This window comes from Colletotrichum orchidophilum (assembly GCF_001831195.1).
Source record: "Colletotrichum orchidophilum strain IMI 309357 chromosome Unknown Scaffold_123.1, whole genome shotgun sequence".
In the NCBI taxonomy this organism is placed as follows: Eukaryota; Fungi; Ascomycota; class Sordariomycetes; order Glomerellales; family Glomerellaceae; genus Colletotrichum; species Colletotrichum orchidophilum.
The window spans coordinates 41,258-61,560 of NW_019173079.1; the positions used below are offsets into that span (position 1 = coordinate 41,258).

Below are 20,303 nucleotides of genomic sequence, written 5' to 3' on the forward strand. Positions count from 1 at the left end.
ATTCATCTCCAATAGTCAATCATGAAATCACAACTTCGTAGCCAATCAATTTTCACGACCTCGCTGGCCGATTCTGGGGAATCAAAGCCGTAAACGACCCCTTACCCGAGACGTTTCACTCGGCCTGGTTCCTCGTCTCCGCCTCTTTGGCCGCCTTGTGCCAGTCCGTCAAGTACACAAAAGCATACTCGATAATGGCCACCCTGTAACGCGAGTCAGCCAAGGTCTTTTACGCTCACACTGTTCGTCATTTATCTCATGTTCGGGAAATCGAACAGAAACTATCCAGAAGCCAGGGGGGTGGGGAGAAGGAAAACAGAACACAAAATGGGAGAAAGATAGACTTACAAGGCAAGTCCAATTGTAACACCCAGCCATAGCCCCTTGAGCTTCCATCCAAGACCAAACGCGGTCCCGAACGATATGGGTATCGCAATGAGGTAGTACACCGTCAAGTTCGCATAGCCGCCAATGGAAGGACGACCGATGCCGCGAAGCAAACCGTGGGCTCCCGCGGACAGGCCGTCAAAGACCTGCATCAGCGCGCACAGCGGAAGCACGTCAGCCACAATGGCAATGACCTCCTCGTCGTTGGTAAAAAGTCGTGGCAGGTGGAACCTTAAGCTGCCAAACAGAATGACGTTGAACACGCCCACAATCAGAGCTGCAGCGAATGCCTATCGAACCATTTAGAACATTTATTTCGAAACCAGGTGTCCCTAGGGCGTGTAATGGAGGGGGAGCTAAACTTACCACTCCGCCGGTAATCTTTGCCGCATCCACTAGCCCGGCACCGATGAGGTTGGCAATTCGGGTGGACGCCGCAATGCTGACGGGGAACGGGATCTGGTAGGTGATGGCACACAGCGTGACCACGACACTCTGGGCTGCCAGGTACGACGGCCCAAACTGGCTCGAGAACAGCGTCAGGACCTCAAAGGCCATGTACTCGGCCTCTATCATGATCATGCCCGGCAGCGCCAAGCGAAGCATCGGGCCCCAGTTTGACAGAGCTCGTTTGCTGAAACCGCCCCAGCATTGGTATCCGTCGATGAAGCGCACGTAGAGAAAAAGCAACAGTGGAAGCAGGTTCTGGGTGCAGACAACCGCAGCAGGAGCTCCGATGAAACCCCATCCCAACCTCCAGACAAATAGCCAATTCAACAGGATGTTGATGGGCGCAGCGACCAAGAGAACCCAGGTGGTAGCTTGAAACAGACCCTGCGCCTGCACGAACCGCTTGCCGCCCTCGAAGCAGACGAAAGCCGGTCCGCTCAGAATCAGCATGCGTAGGTAAATGCCGGCCAGCCGCGCCGACTCGGGTTCCGGGATCATGAGCCGCAATACCGATTCACTGAAGAACCACAGCACCGCCAGCGGAACGAAGCACATGAGCAGAAAATATGTCATGCGCTGGAACTGTAGTCCGACTAGATGGCGGTGTCCGGAGCCGTACGCCTGCGCACAAAGGGTATCGAGACTCGTCGCGAGTCCCTGGAAGGGCGCGTAGACGGTGATGGTGGCCGTCATGGTTGCGAGGCTCACGGCGCCGAGTTCCATCCTGCCGATGCGTCCTACGGCGAAGATGGAGACGACGTTGACCGAGTACTGCAACATGAAGGTGACAATGAGCGGGCTGGCATACTGGATGATGGTCTTGGCCTCGCGCTGCCACGTAGTGCGAAGCTGGCCCGTTGAGACTGCCGCTTCCCACTGCTCATTGAGGTTCTCGTGGCCGTCAGCATCTGGGGCCGGGCTAGTGGCGGACAACAAAGGGGTCGACTCGGTCGGTCGACGATTGACGACCTGCGGCGCCTCTTCATCATGAGGCTCGAGTGGGATCTTTGTGCTGAACAGGCGTCTGTAGGCGCGACGATAGAATGGCTCGTTTTCTTCTCGCGCATGCTTGGGAGGCAAAAGATGATTATCACGTAACAGACTCCGCTCGGCATCGCGCGACTGCTTCTTCTCGACTCTGGTAAGGATTGGTGGTTCTTCGACTGCGTATATCGGTTGCGGGTTCATGACCGGGCGGGAGGTGCCGAATGCGACACCGCTCGGTCGTCGGTAAAAGAGAGGACCTTCCTCGGAATCGTCCTCGGAGGCGGAACCGATGGCATCCTCATTGTCGTCGACGTATTCCTCCTCTGAGCATTCAGCCAAATCTCTTGCCAGGAGCTCTTGGGCGGGTGGCGTTCCCGTCATGAATGATGAGCTGAGCTGGGCGACAAAGTCGCGGCTTGAAGAAGCCTTGATGGGGATGCTGCGGTCGTCGCCCATGGTGCAGTTGTTGCTGACCGACTTTCGGGAATAGGTGCAAAAGATGAGGGAGCCCAGTCACACCCACTTTTCCGAGGCACTATAACGTCGTCCGCTCGCCTCGATTTTAATGCAAGTTGCGCAATCCGCCGGTGACTCCAACCAAGAATCTGCACGTGTCTTGGTGCTTCGAACCGCGAATCTCAGGTAAGACGGTGTTGCGCAGTCGTAGGCGACAAAGGTTGCTTGGGCCGGTGTCGGTGTACACTGGGCGGCTTCACGCGCCTCCGAAACTCCAACGTCCGATTTGCGCTCCCCAATATGCTCTCCAGGAAAGATGTGCCAAGTGCTGAAGAGGTGGGCACCAACGCAGTTTTTAACGTGGGAGCAAGTGCCAAGGGTCGGATGGTCTTTTCGTAGTATCGTTTCCTTCGCCTGATGGTAACCTTTTCAAGTAAGAAAAAAGGAAGAGCATGCAGATAGGAGAAAGTTCGGCGAGAAGAAAAAAATATAAATAAATGACGGGAAATAGCAGAGGAGGGCGTTGACAATGGAGGGGTGACGAGGAAGACTAAGAAGATAGATAGGAAGTCGGAAGCGTCACCCGCGTCTTTGCTGCGCTGCGCTGAGCACCTCAGTTCCCAAGGCAAAAGCTGGGGAATAAGACCATCTTGGGTGCCAGGGAAGGCCTAGCGCATGGAAAAGAAGCATGGATCGAAAAGAGACAGGAGAGATAGAGAACAAAGTACGGACAAGTCTCGTTGTTGCTTTCCACTTCCAGGGTCTCCCCGTTGTTGCCCGCGAAGCGCGAAGCGGCTAGATTCGCCTGATATCCACCCAGTAATGGCGCGATCCACCACCTCGCATGGCAGTGGCACCTTGCACTTGCCTACCTTACCTTAGGTTTCCAATTGCATCCCCGTTGCCATTTGCCATGCCATCTCACTATCTCAGCTACCTTACCTTAACGTGCCGAGGTGCTAAGGTGCTAAGGTGCCTAGGTGCCTAGCAGCCGCACCACCAGAAACAAGACGCCTCTTTCAATCGTTCATCCCACATCCGCACGTTGCAAGCCAACGACGCCGCCAATCGCCTGACTTACTCGGCCAATGACACACCACGGAATCCCGTAGCATCTTTGCCTTTCACGGCTTGGCATCCCACATCCTCTTGCAAATCCAACCAACTTTCGAATTTTGGCGGTTTCCCCGCCGGTTACGTAGTACCTAGGTCGAAGCTGCTTCCAACTCCCCCATCTTTGGTTCTGCCATCAACGCTCATGCAGAGGCCCAGCACACAACCAATCCCGGAACTGATAAGAAGAGAGACACGACACAGAGACGAGTCCAGAAGCGACGCATCCTGCCGAAGGGGGCGGCGGCCGCCCCATCCCCGGGCTCCGCCGTCGTGACCGGGACCCCGGGATCTCTCCATCGGCTACGGATAGAGAGGCTCCCATCCAACCAACGGACCCCAATACAACACACGCAATCGTATCGTGTAACCTACCTTACCAGCGCATCCAAAGTTCATGGCCCCTAATCTCTTCACATCGCTGGCATTGCCATTCTTGTGTCTCTACTTACCGTCGCGTCCAAAGCCTCTCCAACATCTCCGCCCGTTTTCAGCGCACTGATATCCCTCCCAACCAAGGCCAGAACCACAACATCCGTTTTTTTTCTTCTCCTCCCGCGTCCCATTCCCATCCCCCACTTCCATCGTCCCCTAGCCTCCACCAGCGCTAGCGGTTGCCCCTCCTATCCTCGTCTCCCCGTCCTTGATTTCCTTGTGCATACCTGTCCTGTACCCAAGGTATCGGCAGGGTTACAGCGCGGTCAGCTCTACTCAGCCTGGCTTAGCTCTTGGACCCGTCTCTTCAACACACCCATGCACCTGTCCCCTATATATCCCGTCCCGAACGACAATCCCGTCCACTTCCCCGTCCTGTGCCCGTATCGCTTTACAGGCAATATCCCGCCATTGACCAAGCGTGACGTGTATTACGTACAAGCAAGACGTCTCTTTCGTTTAGACGAAAAGTAAACACACGTATCGCATGCGCAATGTCTCAATGTCTAGTAGGGTGGCTCTAGTCGGATCAGTGCTGAGGACATAAAGATATCATCTCATCGTGTCTCGGATCGCTGGAATCCAGATATCACGCAGCCGACGGCTATTGGTTCATGCCGGGAAAAATTGCTGCATGAGGCAAGCGGAGTCGTTTGGTCAGCATCAACACATGCCCACTCCTCAATCAGCCGTCCCTCGCTTGACCGAGGTCAGATTCAACTCACCCGCCGCAGCTCCATGAGCAGACATCACCAAATTGAGGCTGGACTAGGAGCAGCACAATGCATACACATATCTGGATGTGTCACTGCCTCAAATGTCTAAACGTTAAAATGCTTCTTCATTGCAGTAGCTGATCCGTCTATTCATGTGGGATCTCATCTGTCTGATGACGTTCCGAATGCCACTCACAGACATAAGATTACTATACAGTGTATCGTGTCCCAGTCCCAAGCCTGAACCTACGATCCCAGGTCCCCGTAACACCCTGAAATCATCTATTTCTCCTCCACCCAATCAGGGTTCTGTCATCAGTTAGCATCGCCTTCCTTCACCTTGCAGTCGTGTGTCAACGTACCTTCTTGAGAATCACCAGTCCCTCTAGTGTGCTGTTCAAGCTGATGTACTGCTCGTCCTCGAGCTCCGCACGCTCCCCGTACGCCAGAACGACCGGCGTGCTCTGTGTTTGCCACCCGGTGATAGTCTTGGGCCGACCCGCCTGGCCGACAACATCTACTGCCTGACCAACGCGGACGTTGACCTTCAACGGCTTCAGGTCCTCATCCAACGTCACCAAGAACCGGGGGTGCATTGCTGTCACCAAGAAGTAGAGCAGGTAGTGTGAGTTAGACGTGATAAACGACTTGGCATCGATCATGGCGACCAGCACCGCCAGCAAACCACCCGTGGACACGCGCGAGAGAACGTTGCGGTCCGTGTGGAAGGGGTTGACTGACATGGTTCCCTTGCCCATGTGCAGAAGGCCCTGGGCGATGCGCACCATGAAGAGAGACTCCTGGTCACGGTGGTAGAAGCTGGCCAATTGTCTCAGCAGCTGGGCCAGTCGGGCGTTGTTCGTGCCCGCACCCAAAAGACCCATGGCGAAAATCGCATTGATAGCCACATCGTTGTCGTTATCGTGAGAGTATCTCGAAAGTGTGTCGTAGACCTTCATCTGGGGGTTGCTGGGACTGATCAAACCCATGGCCAGAGGGACTGCTCTCCTGATGTTGGGCTCGCCGTAGTGCATTAGGTGGCCAAACTGCCGAAGGACCATCTCCTGACCGACTTCTTCTCCCATGGCGACGAGCGCGATACCAATCACTGCATATGACTGGAGAAGCTCGTCACCCTTCTTCTCATCAGAATCCTCAATGTGCTCGTTACAGATGTGCAACAACTCTTGAATCTTCAAAACGGCACCGGTGCCTGCCCAAGCACAGATCTCGGCCAGCACAGCCGTCGGCTTCGCCATCGGGTGGTCAACAGCCTTGAGTGTCTCAAGGATGACGTCAACCTCTTCTTGACGGCCAAAGAAGAGCAAGCCGAGACCAAGTGCCAGGAAGCGAGTCCACTTGTCTGTGAGCTGATTCTTGCGGTCGTCATCGAGCAGTGTCGTAACGATAGCCTCGCTGATTTCGGGGTTGGAGGAGCCGACAAAGATCAGACCGCAAGACAAGGCAGCCATGGCGGAAATTTGCATCTCCTGGGAGGAATCAGTGATGATGGGTAGCAGGAGCTCCAGGAGGAGCTCGTTGTTTGAGCCGGCGTAGGAGAGACCCAAGCCCATGATGCTGGCAGTTCGGACAAGAGGGTTCTTGTGGTGCAGCTTGTCCTCGTCTCCCAACAGAGCCAAGGCCGGCTCAGAGTCAACACGAGCTCCGGAGTTCATGATACCAATAGCAAGCATCGAGCCAGCCAAGATCTCAGGCTCCGCTGCATAAGTGTACTTGTCAATCTTGTCCAAACCAGCTTCAACATCCCACAACAGCAGAGTACCCAGGGAGGCCACAGTCGACATCATTCCATCGCCCTTGGTCTTCCATACCCAGCTTTCCTTATCCTGCTCGACCAGCATCATCTTGTCGTTACCGAAGCCGGCGTTCACGAAGGCGTTGACGAAAGCGGCAGCCAGGTTGTGACGGGCAGAATCGAGATTGGTCATGCCTGCAACGCGACTGCTTTCGAGGTGGCTCTTGTAGATATCCTCTGTGGTCTTGGGGTCCAGAATGTTGAGCTCCTTGCCCAGGGACTTGAAGTGGTCGGACAGCTTAAGGTTCGACAGGCACTCCACGACCGCCTGGGAATCTGCATCCTCCGCGGGGAGGTCCAAGACGATGCGCTGCCGCGCAATGAGGAAGGCGAGCTGCTTCTTCAACGCGGGGTCTTCGGCCTTCTCGAAGTCGGCCTTGATGAGGTCGACATCATTGAGGCGAATGGCCAGGGTCATTGCCAGGGCGTACTCCTTGTATGCGAGGTAGATGTCATGGGCGGTCTTGAGGAAAAGCTCATTGTCGGGGTACGTCAGCAAGTTGACCATGCTGACCATATACAGGCACACGCGGCCATAAGTGTCCTTGTCGAGGTGATTGGGGATCTGGTCGATGATTTCGAGCTCGCTCATCAGATCCACCGCGTCAGCCTCGGCATTGCTCTGCAGGAAGAGCGGGACGAGAATCAAGGCAAGATCAACCAGGTCCTTCGTCGGCTCGTCGGCGTTTATCCTCTTTCCGTACACCTCGCCGATCTCCAAAGCCAGATGCCGAGTGTATTCGTGGCCCCACGATCCAATATCGGATGACGGTGCAAGCAGGCGATACTTGAGAGTGTCTTGTCGGTCCTCGTCAGAATACGTCATACCAATCACTGACAAAACGTCTGCGAGTGACGTTTTGTTGTCGCCCGTCAGCCAATCCTCGAATAGTTTTGTCATGGTCTCGTAGTGTGGTCTGAGGAACTTGAGCGGTTTAGGCACGGCCGTCATTGAAGAGGTTGATGTCTTGATGAAGTTCTTCATGGCCTCAAGGGCCGGCTTGTAGAGAGAGGCATCGGACTCCTGGGAGCAACGTCAGTGTTCTATACACGGTGCTAAAATTGAATTGATACGCAACGTACCGTGAGGCGCTCGACAAGCATATCCAACTCGTTCTTCAGCTGTTGGTCCTCTTCGCTAAGCTCCTCCGCAGCTGCAAATAGTTAGCCCCTCATCAATTCCATGAGATAGCCCATGTCGCTCACAATCGACAATCTTCTCATCCTCCTTCTTGCCGTTGACTTGAGACTTCTCCTTCTTGCTGTCCTCCACGGCCTTTCCCTTGCCCTTGTCGGCAGCGGTAGGCTTCTCGCTGTCCTGCGCCATCTTGACGTGTGTTTGTGGACTCTTTACGGGGATTGTACGTCCTCAGGACTTGAGTCAAGAATCGGCGCGGTTATCTGTTCGGTTCGTTGAGTAATGGATGTCGCATCAATGGTATGCGGTTAAGAGGAGGGTATGGTGGCGGGCGGTTGGGGTTCGTGAGGGAGATGGAAGGTAGTGGTAGCTTTGTAAAGCTAAGCAGCAAGTCGAAGCTCCCCGGTTGCGTACGAGCCTGGCCTGCCTGCCGCACAGACACATCTTGGGAGTGTTCAGCCTACCACGTGACCATCGGAGTCAACGACCCCGTCCCCGGTCGAGCTTATCTTATCAACTTTATCGATAGCGCACATCCAAACCCTGGCTGCTTTTTTTCCAATGGAGGGGTTGATTGGGCTCAACAGCCAGTACCTTGAGATCTCCAAAGGAAAGATTTCAACTCAAGACTGATCTCACCAATACCTTCAGTTGCATTCGCAGAACTGGCCAAATGCATTTAGATACCAAGGCACTGCGGCACTTGGCCGCCGAGGACTGGAAGGTCCTCGCAGCAGTTCGTCACTCTCACCATACCCCTCCCTCACCCCTCCAGGCAGCCCACTTACAGGATCCCCAGGTTGAACAAGGCACCAAGAACCACGAGCTGGTCCCAACGTCGTTGATCGAGAAACTGTCGCGCCTTCGTGGCGGCGCAAGCGGCGTGCACCGTTCCATCTCCAACCTCGCCAAGGTCGGCCTCATCGCCAAGGTCAAGGAGGCCAAGTATGATGGTTATCGACTCACCTATGGCGGCCTCGACTATCTCGCGATGCACACGTACTCGACTCGCAAGGAGGTATACAGCGTCGGCAGCAGAGTCGGTGTTGGAAAGGAGAGCGATATTGTGATGGTTGCCGACGACCGAGGCGTGCAGTGCATCCTTAAGATCCATAGACTCGGCCGAATTTCTTTCCGGACGGTCAAGTCGAACCGAGACTACCTCAAGAACAAGCAGTCGGGATCTTGGATGTACCTTTCAAGGCTCGCAGCGATGAAAGAGTTTGCTTTCATGAAGGCGCTTAAGGAGGAAGGATTCCCGGTGCCCGTTCCCATCGCTCAGAACCGACACACCATTGTCATGTCCTTCATCGATTCTTTCCCTCTCCGCCAAATCTCCGATGTCCCAGATCCCGCGCTTCTCTACTCCGAGCTGATTGATCTGTTGCTCCGCTTGGCTAAGCATGGACTTATCCACGGCGATTACAACGAGTTCAATATTCTCATCAAGGAAGAAGTTTCCGTCATTAAAACGGAGGAAGGAGATGAAGAGACCATTAAGTTAATACCAATCGTTATCGACTTTCCGCAGATGGTGTCCATGGACCACGAGAACGCAGAGATGTATTTTGACAGAGACGTCAACTGCATCAAGCGCTTTTTCGAAAAGAGGTTCAAATTTACGAGCACAACGCCAGGGCCTTTCTACAAGGACGCAAAGAAGTTGGTTGGCAAGGGTGGTGCCACTAGGATAGATGCGACCTTGACAGCATCTGGTTTTACGAAGAAGATGGCCAAGGATCTGGAAAAGGCCATTCAGGAGCAGGCTGCTTCCAAGAATGACGAAGGCGGTGATTTACTGGACGACAACGATGAGGAATATGGTTCAGAAGAAGACGAGGACGAGGAGGAAGAGTCAGGTGACGAGGTGACAGACGTTGAAGATCGAAGCGTGCCACCTGCAAGCAGAGATGGCGAAGAAGCTCTGGCAGGTGAAAAAGCAAAGGATGGACTTGATACCCAAAAATTCTCGAAGTTGACGATGGCAGACGAGACCTGAGCTAATGAAGAATCAAAATAAACTCCTTCACTAGTTCCAAAAATCTTCTTCATTTCTTGCTGACGCGCAAACAATTCTCACAAGCATAGTTCTTCGTCCATTGGTCCTATGATTGGGAACCTTTTTTCTTCTTCTGAGAATTGAGCATAGTGCAATTTGTGATTGCATGATTCTGTGGCAAAAAGAAAATTGATACGCCGTCCCGGTTCTTATCTGCCTTCCAAAAACTAAGGTACAAGAAGAACTAAAAGCTGGCGCCATGCATACGGATTGCATCAAGAGTATGAGCTACCTCAGAGCATAATATGTCCCCTGATCAAAACCATACTGCCATGTGTGCTGTGACGCAAAAGCCCCGAAATCTGCGAGACAAAGCAAGGAATGATGCACACGGAAAATACGCTAACGCCCCTCACAACTCAAACTCACTTTTTCTCCTTCTTTGAAATAGGAGACGACTGAGTGCTGACGATGACGGGCGTGGCCGAGTCTGCATGGATAGTCACGCCTTCGTCGTCGTCGGACAAGGTTTCGGCGACGGTGGTCTCTGCGGATGATCTGAACAAGCAGGTTAGTCAAGAAGAATGCTCCAATGACGAGAATGGTCACCGTACTGGGTATTTCCCTGAACAGTGCCCGCCTGGTAGTCATCAGACTTGACCCCCTTGCCCATTCGATCAAGACCGACGGTCATGGAACGAGGGGCGTAGCTGCTTTAGATGGTTAGCAATTGAGCTTAGAGATGACTCGTGTGATGGAGTGCTCACCTGTTGGCTGTGGACTGCAGAGCACGCTTCCAGGCCGGCTGGTTGTACATGTTGGGCTGAATGCCAACAAGAGGAGTACCATAGGCACCAATATTATACTCATTGGTGCGGAATTGGCGACGCTCAGCGGTGACCCGCTTGAGCTCCTTCTGACCAGCAGTATCGGCATAGCGAATGTTCATCACCATGCCTTCCTCGCCGATGGGAATGCCGTTGAACTGCTTAATGACGGCATCGCAAACATCGCGGGATTCGAAACTGGCTCAATTAGGACACAGCTGCTGGGAGTGGTTAAGAAGTCACATACCGAGCGAAGCCAACGCCGCGGCTATTGCCCATGCTGTCACGCAGGATCTTGGACGACATGATGTGGTAGCCCCTGAAGATATCGCCAAGGTCCTGGAAGTGTCAGTAACAGGGACAATAATGGCCCAGAAGACGGTCAGCGCGAACTCACGTTCTCGGTCAAGCTCTTTGGAAGGTTGGAGATGTACAGATTGGTAGAGCCCTCGTCGCCCTCGGCCTTGAGGCGAGAGTTGAAAGATTCCTGCATCACACGTCAGAGACCAGATGCTGGACACTAGACAGTTGTAGATCAGAACGTACACGAGCGAAGCCGACCTCGTATCCGAGACGATGAAAGCCTCGGATGCACATCTCCGAATCGCGAACGTCGAAGAACTTGGCAAAGCCAAACCTGCTTTGTTATCAGCGGAGGAAGGAGAATAGATACAGCCGACCCAGCATACCCTTTGCAAGCACCCGTGGACGTGTCAATGATGGCTTTGGAGGTCTCCACCTCGCCAAAGCGGGAAGCAAAGCGGTACAAGAGCTCGTCATCAGTGGTCGGATGAAGACCGCGAATGTAAACATTGCGGTTGCCCGGGATCCTATTCTCCAAACTCTGATCCAGAGTCTTCATCTGGGTGGCAGGGGTGAAGACGGCAGGAACGGCCTTGGGTACGGGAGGATCCTGCTTGAGGATCTCCTCCAAGTTGCGGTCGACGGGAATAGTGATGATGCTGTGCTTGGCAGCAGGTTCAACAAAGATGTTGCCACCGACAAGCTGCTGGGGAGAGGGAGTGGTGTAGGTTGAACGGTCAAGCGCAGCAACGCGAGGGCCCTTGTCATTCTTGCCGGCGCCGCTGTAGAAAGGAGTCGTAGGAGCAGACTCGGTGGTGGTGTAAGAGCCACCGCTGTGACGGCGGTTCTCAAGACCTGGCACATCGTTGTGGCCGCGGTTGGTGCGGTCCTGGAGAGCCGAGTTCCCACTTACAGCGCGGCCGGGGGTGAAGGGCATCATGGGGTAGGGAACGTAGGGACTGAACTGTCCAGGTGCGGCCAAGTAGCCACCCGGGCCGTACGGACCCTGAGACAGGTGATCCATTCCCAAGGCAGTAGGCAGATGAGGAGCCAAAATGTAGTCCTGGGGAATCATGTAAGGGTGGCCAGTAGCCATCTGGCCCATGGCGCTGACGTTGTGGGACATGCTGTTACCCAGTGTCATGCCTTGGAACTGACCGATGGCGCCATTCAAAGCGTCGACACTGCCCATCATGTTGGGAATCTGGTTCTCAGGGAACTGGCTGGCATGATTGCCAGCTCCAGCATAGGCGACTGAATGCTTGGGATCCATGGCGTGAGTCTGATAAGACATAGTCAAGTCCGAGGTCTGGAACATAACCCAGTCAGCAGGACGCCCAATAATTTGCTTCTGTCACGTAGAAAGCCACCAGACAGAAGGGCGATGTCTACCCTGGGTGGTTGACATGTTCGCGTTCTGGGCGGGCGCGATATTGCACTTACAGGAACGATGTCAATTGGTTCCAAGAGTTGAAAAGAGGCGCCGAAGCGGGGTTTCTGGGAGTGGGAACTGCGCCAAGGTCAGCCAACGAAGTTTGGGCATATGACGGTTTGCAATGAGCGGTTGCGGTAAGACTCCTGAACGTAGACAGGCTCGCAGAGCAGAGGGAAATGGAGAGGAAGTCTGGAAGATCGGGATGATCTCCCACAAAGTTGGGTCTTGGGACGAGAAGGCTCCACAGCCAACAGGTGACCGTGTTGGTCAAGGTAGAAGATGACGCTACCAAAGACGATAAAGACGGCAAAGTTTGGGTAGAGGGCGGCGGTGAAGTCGAAACTTACCTTTGTCAACAGAGGCTTGGAACAAGACGCACGCTCCAACAACGTCAACAATGGCAAATGTTGTTACCAAAGACTCTGTGAAGAAGCGAGTGATCAGTAAAAAGATGGAACAAGCTATCGGGAGCAATCGGAGTCAAAGAGACTGTGTGGTGGGCTGAAGAAGTGTGGTGGTGATGCTGTGGTCGAGAGAAAAGAGAGAAGATGGAGGAGAGCGGGCAGTCATTGGGAGAAGATAAAGGGCGAGCAGATGATGAGACGTACCTAAGGATGCTTTGCGTTCCTTTGCCTTCCTTTGCAGCTCAGATTTATTGGCACAATGGAAGATGGAAGGAGAGGATGAATGGAATCTGGGTGTGGGAAAGAGAAGATATGGTTGAGACGAAGAGAGAGGAAGAACAAGACGAGTGACGATGTAAGCAGAGAAGGTGAGGGCACCCGGCGGGGCAAAGGGGTGGCACTGTCAGTTTGGTCCGGGGAAAGGCCCGGTGGGGATCAGCTGCCAGCACCAGTAGAAGTTCCGTCCTGCTTTCCAAGGTTAGCAACTTCCCGGCAGCTCAATCGTTGCAATTCAATCATTCCTTCCTTCCGGCTTGAAGCATTGAAGAGGTGCCCGAGGCCGGGACGGCAAGGGGACGTACCAGAAAAGGTGATTTGGAGATGGACTGCGGCAAAGGTTTCCTTTCCTGTTGCTTCTCACTGCTTCTTCCTTGGACTCGAGGTCTGACTAGATATCCGACTTATTTTGTCTTGACGATGTTCTTCCCCAAAATGGAAAGATATCAGCAGAGGGAAGTAGATCACAATGACCTTCCGAGGAGAAATGATCGCCTCGAGCAAGCCGCCACGATGACCAACAGACAATGTCAGTTTCCTCCTCCTGAGTGAATCAGGAGCACCTCTCGATCTTTCACAATGCTCTTACTTCGCCAAAGTCGTCGGATGGGTCTAGTTGCAGAAGGCAATTCTCGGTAGGTGCTAAACGACCTGCTGCGAGCAAAGTTGGCAACTTGGTCTCTGCTTCGAATCCGCGACTCTTCAGCTGCCTGTTCCGCTGCGCCTTGTGTTGATCAACCACCACTGCTGATAGTGTTGAGCACTTGCGCCACTTGGAATGTCGTCAATGTATGAGAGAGTCTGCAAGTTGTGTCAACATCTCTCAGCAGCGCGAGGTGATGGGGCTGATCAAACCGTGTACTCAGAACTCCACTCCAAGCTGTCTTTTGGATCGTCAAGGACCAACGCCGTCAAACTGCCACTGACCGGCAATATCGATATCTGCGTGAATTACGCAATGAAGTGGCTGCGTCGAACCGGTTCCCCAACGAATGCCTCCAAAGATGACGCTGCAAGTATCCAAACCGACAAGGAAACTCCAATATCAAAATGCAACCGTCATGCAATGTCCGTTTGTCCTAAGAATACCAGGGTAACGATCCAACCACGAAAAAAATCGTCGGATTAGAGAAGGAATTCTATCTGGATGCCATTCTGCGAGTTTATAAGGGGAATCTTCCGACGGCTGAGAGGGATCCCTGCCCTTCTTTATGGAGGCTACTTTTTCGGTTTCTGTGCAGTCCGCTATCCTTGCCCTGCAGCCAAGCGTGGTTGTCATAGAGTGCTGATCCACTCAACTTGTTTCTTTTCTTCTCACTGGTCTCTGAGACAGGGTTAGCGTCGAGAAGGAGAGGTCGAGCAGTCGAGGATTCAGAATGGTCGGGCTGTCTGGTGTCTCTCTTTTGAAGCGGCCGTTCTGAGGCCTAGCAAGTGACCTGAGCCTGGGATCTATCCTCATCATGTAGGTGTGTTCGACTGGGGCCAATGGCTGCCGGCAACCGCAACGCCCTCAGCACTCACTTTGGCAGACTCCCCGATGCCCACCACCCACCCTGTTGGAGGTGTGTTCTGGGCGTTAACTGGCCAGCTGACTTCTGGAAGTCTCGGTGTTCCAGGATCAAGGATCCCAGAGCACTTCTGAGACGAGGCATTCGAGCCAACTTGTCAAACAAGGTGTTGGGTACCAAGCAGAGGTTTATCTGCAGTTTGGGGAACGAAACATGACGGTTCATCCATAGCTAAGCGGGGTCTGGCCTTCCTTTTTTTTTTTGTTGAGAATCACTCACTTGAAGACGAAACAGAACCTAGCCGAGTTCGGATTAGGGAGTGTGCGGCCTGCATCTCACGATAGTCTGTGGCTGGCGTGATCTGGAGTGTTGGCGTGGGCAGAGGTGCGAAGCAACCCGACGTGGCGTGGCGGGTACCTGAGACCAATTTGGAGACGCATGGCATATTGTTATTATTGCCTTCTCTGAGGTGTGCGAATCGTTATCTCCACTCATAGTATGTCTCTTTCGTTGTTTTCTCGCAATAGCGCTGACGAACATCCGATTAGGGAGTCTGTCTGCGGTTGTCCGTTGATGGCATTTTGAGAAGTCATAACCCGGTCGAGCCACGAGGCCTTACGACTGGCATTTATCATCAACACCCACAGAACGAGCGGAATAATGTGAAATCATGTCGAGAAGGCACAGCGTGTTTGGCCCAGAAGCGCAGACCAATATGCTCGTTCCCTGCTAGTGCCGACAAGGAAAAAGCAATGTCGTGGGGTGGGTGGGATAAGACCGTGCCGCTTTTTTACGCACATAACGAGACGAACTCGACTCTGAAATTCGCAAGGGACCGCCTCTGGTTTCTTTTGCGGATTCTCGGTGGTTCACAGCCGTGGCGAGGAGTACGCTTTCTGTGAAGTCGCTAGAGAGTTGAGGCTGAAGTTGTGGTAAGGGAAGCCTCCACATTTCTGCCGACCTCCTCACCCCCGTTACTACTAACAACTTCACCCGCGTCGGCTGGTACGAACTCTCGGACTGGCAGAGAGCGACCGCTTCAGCTCAAGTCAAGCCCAAGCCCGGCGGGCGCACAGTGTGAAGTCGAGTACGAAATGCCCTTTAATCCTCGAGCGGTGTCGTCTGGAGTCGCAAATCGGGCAGCCATCTTTTCTGTGAAAGGACAGCCGGTGTAAGTGGTCGTTTTTGGATCTCTCTCGTCCGAAGTGGCGGTAAGCAAAGCCCGGGCTGTCATGGGCAAAGGTTGCAGGCTGGCTGGGGCAGAGATCGGATCTTGCAGCGGCAGACCAGGACCAGAGGCAAACATCGGCTTGCTGCTGCAGCCTGCAGCAAGCAAGGCAAGCGTCTCGAAATGTCATTCCCAATACGTCCCTGCCTCACAAATCAAAAGAATTCGACTGCGCAGTTTCATGAATATGAACCCCCGTTGGTGCCCGTTTCAGCCCGGGCAAAAGAGACTGGTTGGCGACTGAGGCTCATTTCGCAAAAGACGGCAGATTGGGCTCAGACATGAACGATGATCCGGAGGAGCGCAGGCCAGTCAGTTGCGCCGACTTGATCGCGCCTTGCTACGCCTTGCTTCGGCCGTCGTGCAGGTCATGCCGGCTTGTCATGTCTCGAATCTTTCCCCCGCCACCAAGACAATCGCGGCTTCTGCCGGGCCTCTAGAAACCGGGAAGTCGATGATGGGGTTTGGTGGCACAAGCATGGGAAGGTGCTGGGAAAGCAGCTTGAGTATGAGGCGATACCACGTCCGGTGGGGGATCTGGCTTCGACGTCTCAGAAGTCTCATCACACCCTCTCATGTTTTGCTGGTGATGATCCCCGAGCCTGAGGTTTGCTCATTGTCTGTTCTTGGTCGCGTGAGATACCCGATACGCCGGTGCCGCAGACCGGGTCGAGAAGTTCTGAAGGACAGTGGCAGGCAGGCGTTGGTTGCAACCCTGCCAGGCCCTAGATTGACGGTATCCGTAAAACCGTGGGGGAGAAGGAGGGGGAGGGAGCAGCACGCGGAGAGTATTTCTGGCCTAGTGCCACCGTCCGCCCCGGTCACCGAGTCGATCCTTCGCTCGGCAGGCAATGCCAGCCGTATCTTGGCCGCGGAGGCAATGTTTGCGGGGGGATCGGATCACGTCCTTACCCGTTCACCAGTGTCTCTTTCCTCCTCGATTCAAGGTTTACCGTTTTCAGCCCAGGGAACGGGAGCAAGCACCCTACTGACTGATTGTAGGGGTCATCTTTGACGAACGGGAGACAGGTTGGCTCCCTGGCTTATCGGCTTTCCGATCGAATTACTGATTACTGACCAAAAGTGACAGGCCCAGCGGGAGTATACTATACTCTCCTCGAATGGGAGGTGGAAGGCAACATCCACCGAAAGACGGATCACGCCATGGCAACAGCCAGCTTCCTGTTGCTACCCGCCTCACCAACACCTACCTCGTCACAGACGGCGAGCCCGGACAACCCTGGCTGCGGCAGGTCAGCGACGCCTCAATCCAAGGAGACCACCAGAGACCCGGGCTGTCTTAATCGTTTAAACCTCAGTGATCATATCTAGGTTAAACCACAAATGAACATGTCATGAGGACTTTGGAAAATGAACTGTCTATACTCTGAACGAATCATGATCTGCAGTACAAACTCCAAATAAACCAACTGACAGACCAGCAGCACGCAATACAAGACAATGGCATCATGAACACAAAAAGAGGTTATATGCCAAGTTGTGAAGCCAAGTCAACCAACTAACCCCCTGGCCTCTCGTCATCGTGTCTGTCTGCCGCCAAACGTTGCTTTCATGGGATATAGGAAAAAGTAAAACCCCGTCTGCACGACTTACCTGCAAAGAGGTCGGTGGGATAGATTTAGGTATGTTTCCCCGAGACATTACTCCGTTCATCCCGATCCAATATGCACAACATACGCCGCCCTATGCTGATATAGAAGACGTGCGCACATCCACGGATCCCACGCACGCACAGACATTTCGCACCTCCATAGAGGGCGTAGATGCTTTCTCCTTTTTTCGTCTAGATTCTTTACCCCGTGCTATACGACAGAGTCTGACTCTATGACCAAACATCCTCCTGTGGCAGTTGTTAGCAACTTTTGTTCGAATGCTGCAGGAACGGTGTGAAACCCGGCGTACCTGGTATTGGTTGGCTGCTCTCATGTTCTTGACAATCTCCTCAGCCTTGGCCTCGGAGATGCCGCGCTGCTCCGCCAGAATCTGGCCCAGAACAGTGTTGACCTCGCGAGCCATGTTGGCGGCGTCACCACAGACGTAGAGGTAGGCCTTCTTCTCCAGCAGCTCGTTGATGTCCTTAGAGCGCTCCTTGAGGCGGTGCTGGACGTAAACCTTCTTGGAACCCTCGCGGGAGAAGGCGGTGATGAGCTCGAATTTGTCGCCGAGATCCTTCTTATATTGCTATCAAAAATGTCAGTTCCGCTTCACGACAATTCAAAAGGGTTTGCCATGTCTTGCTCACCTCCCACTCATCCTTGTACAAAAAGTCCTCAGTAGACTTTCGGCATCCAAAGAACAAAATTGTCTGGCCAACGTCGGCACCATCGCGAGCCAACTTGGCTCTCTCCTGGATGAAACCACGGAAGGGAGCAGCGCCGGTACCGGGACCGATGCAGATGATGGGCTTGGAGGGATCGGAGGGCAGCTTGAAGTTGGAGTGGCGGACGTGGACGGGCACGTGGATACCGTCGTACTTGTTTCTGGGGCCGGTAATCTCGTAGGTCAATCCGAAGGCGGTAGGCTCGAGATCGTTGTTCTGCTTCTGCTTCAGGGCCAATAGGTAGTTCGTAGCAACACCACGGAACGGGTCGCTGCGGCCAGGAATCGTCTGATTCTCGACGACGGCGGTAATGGAGATCTTCTTGGGTTGGACCAGAGACGAGGAGGAGATGGAGTAGTAACGGGGTTGCAGCTTGGTCAGACCCTCAATCCACGCAGAGAATGGGATATTGGTCCACTTTTGTCCACCGCTGACAGAGTCCAAGAAGCGAACGATGTTGTAGAAGTGAGCACCGGTCTTCTTTTGGAAAAGGTCCTTGTCACCACCAAGCTTGACCATCTCGGCCTTGATGTCTTCGTTGGGCGCAAAGGCGGAGAGCGTGGAGATGAACTGACGGGAAACCGGCGCGCAGATCTCGAGGTGGTAGCGAACAATGGCATCGTAGGTGGTGGGCGTGGGGAAGGGGACCTTGGCAGTGGGCTCGAGGGCCTTGACGCTGATGGCCGAGTGTCTCTTATCCGTAAGTCCGACGAGATCCAGGAAGCGGTCAACCTCTTCGCCGGGGTTCGTGGGCCAGATGGCAATGTGGTCACCGGTCTGGTAGGACAAGTTGGATCCGCTAATGTCGACTTCCAAGTGCAGGCAGTTTCTGTCCTTGACGGTGAAAAGCTCCTTGGATTCGGCAATGGGGGCGATGTAGGGGTTATGGGCGTTGAAGGGACCCTTGGCGGTACCCTCGAGATGCATTTTGTTCGGCTCTCCAACGTAGACTTCGGCGGACGAGGCGTCGAGGCCCTCGCGCTCGAAAACGTTGAAGGTGGGCTCGTAGACGGCCTCGCGCTCCTCCAGACCCATCTTGTCGGCGAGAGCAGCCCACATGGGATCCTTCCAGGCCAAAAAGTCCTCTTCCATGGTACCAGCGCCATCGTCACCCTCGCCGGCCTCGCCGATCTGGCGTGCGCCGAGCTTCACGAGAGTCTTTGTGACGTTGCGAACCATGGAGTTGTAGTGCTCGTAGGTGTTGTTACCGAGACCGAAGGCGACAAAGTTGAGGTTGCTCAAGGCGGGTTCGTTGCCCTCGGAGAAGGATACGTCTTCGCCGGTGATGAACTCGTAGAAGTCGACGGCGTTATCGGTGGGCTCGCCCTCACCGTAGGTAGCGAGAACGAACATGACGATCTTGTCGCTGGGGATGGAGTCGAGGTTTTCGTAGTCGTAGTCCTCCAAGTCGGCGACCATAGTCTCGAGGCCGAAGCGGCTCTTGCCTTCCTTTGCGAGTCTCGAGGCGTAGTCTTCGGCGGTTCCAGTCTGAGATCCGTAAAAGACAATACAGTTCTTGCCCGACTCATCCATCTTCTCCAGGATGTTTCTCGTCTTGCCGGTCTTGGCGCCATTGGCGTTGGCGAAGCCGTTGGCGTAGGGGTCCTTGGCTACTCCCCAATATTTGCCCTTGGTGAAGTAGGCGGCCGTACCCAACAGGATGACGGCCAGGACGACGATGTCCAGAGTGTCGAGTTCCGCCATGTTGGGCCGTTGGACTCAAACGGGTTGCTCGGAAGGGTTGCGGCTCGGAAGCAGTGACAATTCCGAGGTGATGCGCGTCGGGGCAAAGAGGCTATTTGTATATGACCGAAGTTTGGCGGGGTTGCTGCAAGGAGGCAGAAGTTGCAGCGAGCAATGAAGATGAAGAATGATCGGCTCAGGAATGCGAGTGCGATTGCCGAGTTCACAGCCGTAACGACTTTGAGGGGGGATCTGACAGCCGCGGGGAGTGGCGGTTGTTGGAGGGGGTTGGAGAAATTCAAAGCCTATAAAGTACGGAGCGGGATACTGCAATCGTGTTCACACGAGATCAGCGGGGGTGATTCGACAATTGCCCGGAGAAAGGAGTGGTGGATTGATGGTGGAGGAGGTGGGTAAAGCCAAAAGGTTTGGCTGGTCAGCCCGTTGGTCGGGGAGGGAAGAAACAGTGTGATGCCGAGTTTCGGACACGCACCACCGCCAGCAGTCCCGGCGCCGCCAATGACCGCTATACCTGGGCAGCCAGCTGTCTCCATGTCTTGTCCAGTGGCAGCGGAACAGTCGCGTGGGACCAAGACCAGCCAGACCAACGCACTGGAATGGGGACCGGGGGAGCGAGGCCGCGAGAGGGTCCACGGGTAAGGAAAAGATTGGACTTACCGGTCTGTGCAAAGGACGCCGAAACCCCGGTTAGGAAAGGTACGGCAGCACCCACAGGAGGGAGTGAGCGTGAGTGAGAGAGGAGTTTGTGTGAGAGAGATAGTGCCGGGGAGAGTAGTGTGG

The 20,303-nt window shown here is 54.2% G+C and overlaps 5 protein-coding genes across 5 annotated transcripts; 1 reads left to right on the top strand and 4 right to left on the bottom strand.

Annotated features, from left to right (window-relative positions):
* Positions 1–115: 115 nt before the first annotated feature.
* CORC01_11375 (MATE efflux family protein) lies at positions 116–2,280 on the bottom strand (the record flags this gene model as incomplete). The annotated part of the gene is made up of 3 exons (XM_022622999.1): positions 116–203; positions 349–677; positions 754–2,280. The coding sequence occupies 3 exons, from the start codon at positions 2,278–2,280 to the stop codon at positions 116–118; spliced, it is 1,944 nt and encodes a 647-aa protein (XP_022470472.1).
* Positions 2,281–4,826: 2,546 nt separating this feature from the next.
* CORC01_11376 (proteasome/cyclosome) lies at positions 4,827–7,687 on the bottom strand (the record flags this gene model as incomplete). Its single annotated transcript, XM_022623000.1, has 4 exons — positions 4,827–4,853; positions 4,907–7,384; positions 7,444–7,514; positions 7,567–7,687. The coding sequence occupies 4 exons, from the start codon at positions 7,685–7,687 to the stop codon at positions 4,827–4,829; spliced, it is 2,697 nt and encodes an 898-aa protein (XP_022470473.1).
* A 484-nt stretch (positions 7,688–8,171) lies between these two features.
* On the top strand, positions 8,172–9,497 carry CORC01_11377 (RIO1 family protein; the record flags this gene model as incomplete). The annotated part of the gene is made up of 1 exon (XM_022623001.1): positions 8,172–9,497. One exon carries the CDS (start codon positions 8,172–8,174, stop codon positions 9,495–9,497), a length of 1,326 nt encoding a protein of 441 aa, XP_022470474.1.
* Positions 9,498–9,922: 425 nt separating this feature from the next.
* On the bottom strand, positions 9,923–11,945 carry CORC01_11378 (RNA recognition domain-containing protein; the record flags this gene model as incomplete). Its single annotated transcript, XM_022623002.1, has 7 exons — positions 9,923–10,055; positions 10,112–10,207; positions 10,265–10,522; positions 10,572–10,663; positions 10,722–10,811; positions 10,871–10,961; positions 11,014–11,945. 7 exons carry the CDS (start codon positions 11,943–11,945, stop codon positions 9,923–9,925), a joined length of 1,692 nt encoding a protein of 563 aa, XP_022470475.1.
* Positions 11,946–17,321: 5,376 nt separating this feature from the next.
* CORC01_11379 (NADPH-cytochrome P450 reductase) lies at positions 17,322–19,523 on the bottom strand (the record flags this gene model as incomplete). The annotated part of the gene is made up of 3 exons (XM_022623003.1): positions 17,322–17,339; positions 17,402–17,680; positions 17,742–19,523. 3 exons carry the CDS (start codon positions 19,521–19,523, stop codon positions 17,322–17,324), a joined length of 2,079 nt encoding a protein of 692 aa, XP_022470476.1.
* Positions 19,524–20,303: the final 780 nt, after the last annotated feature.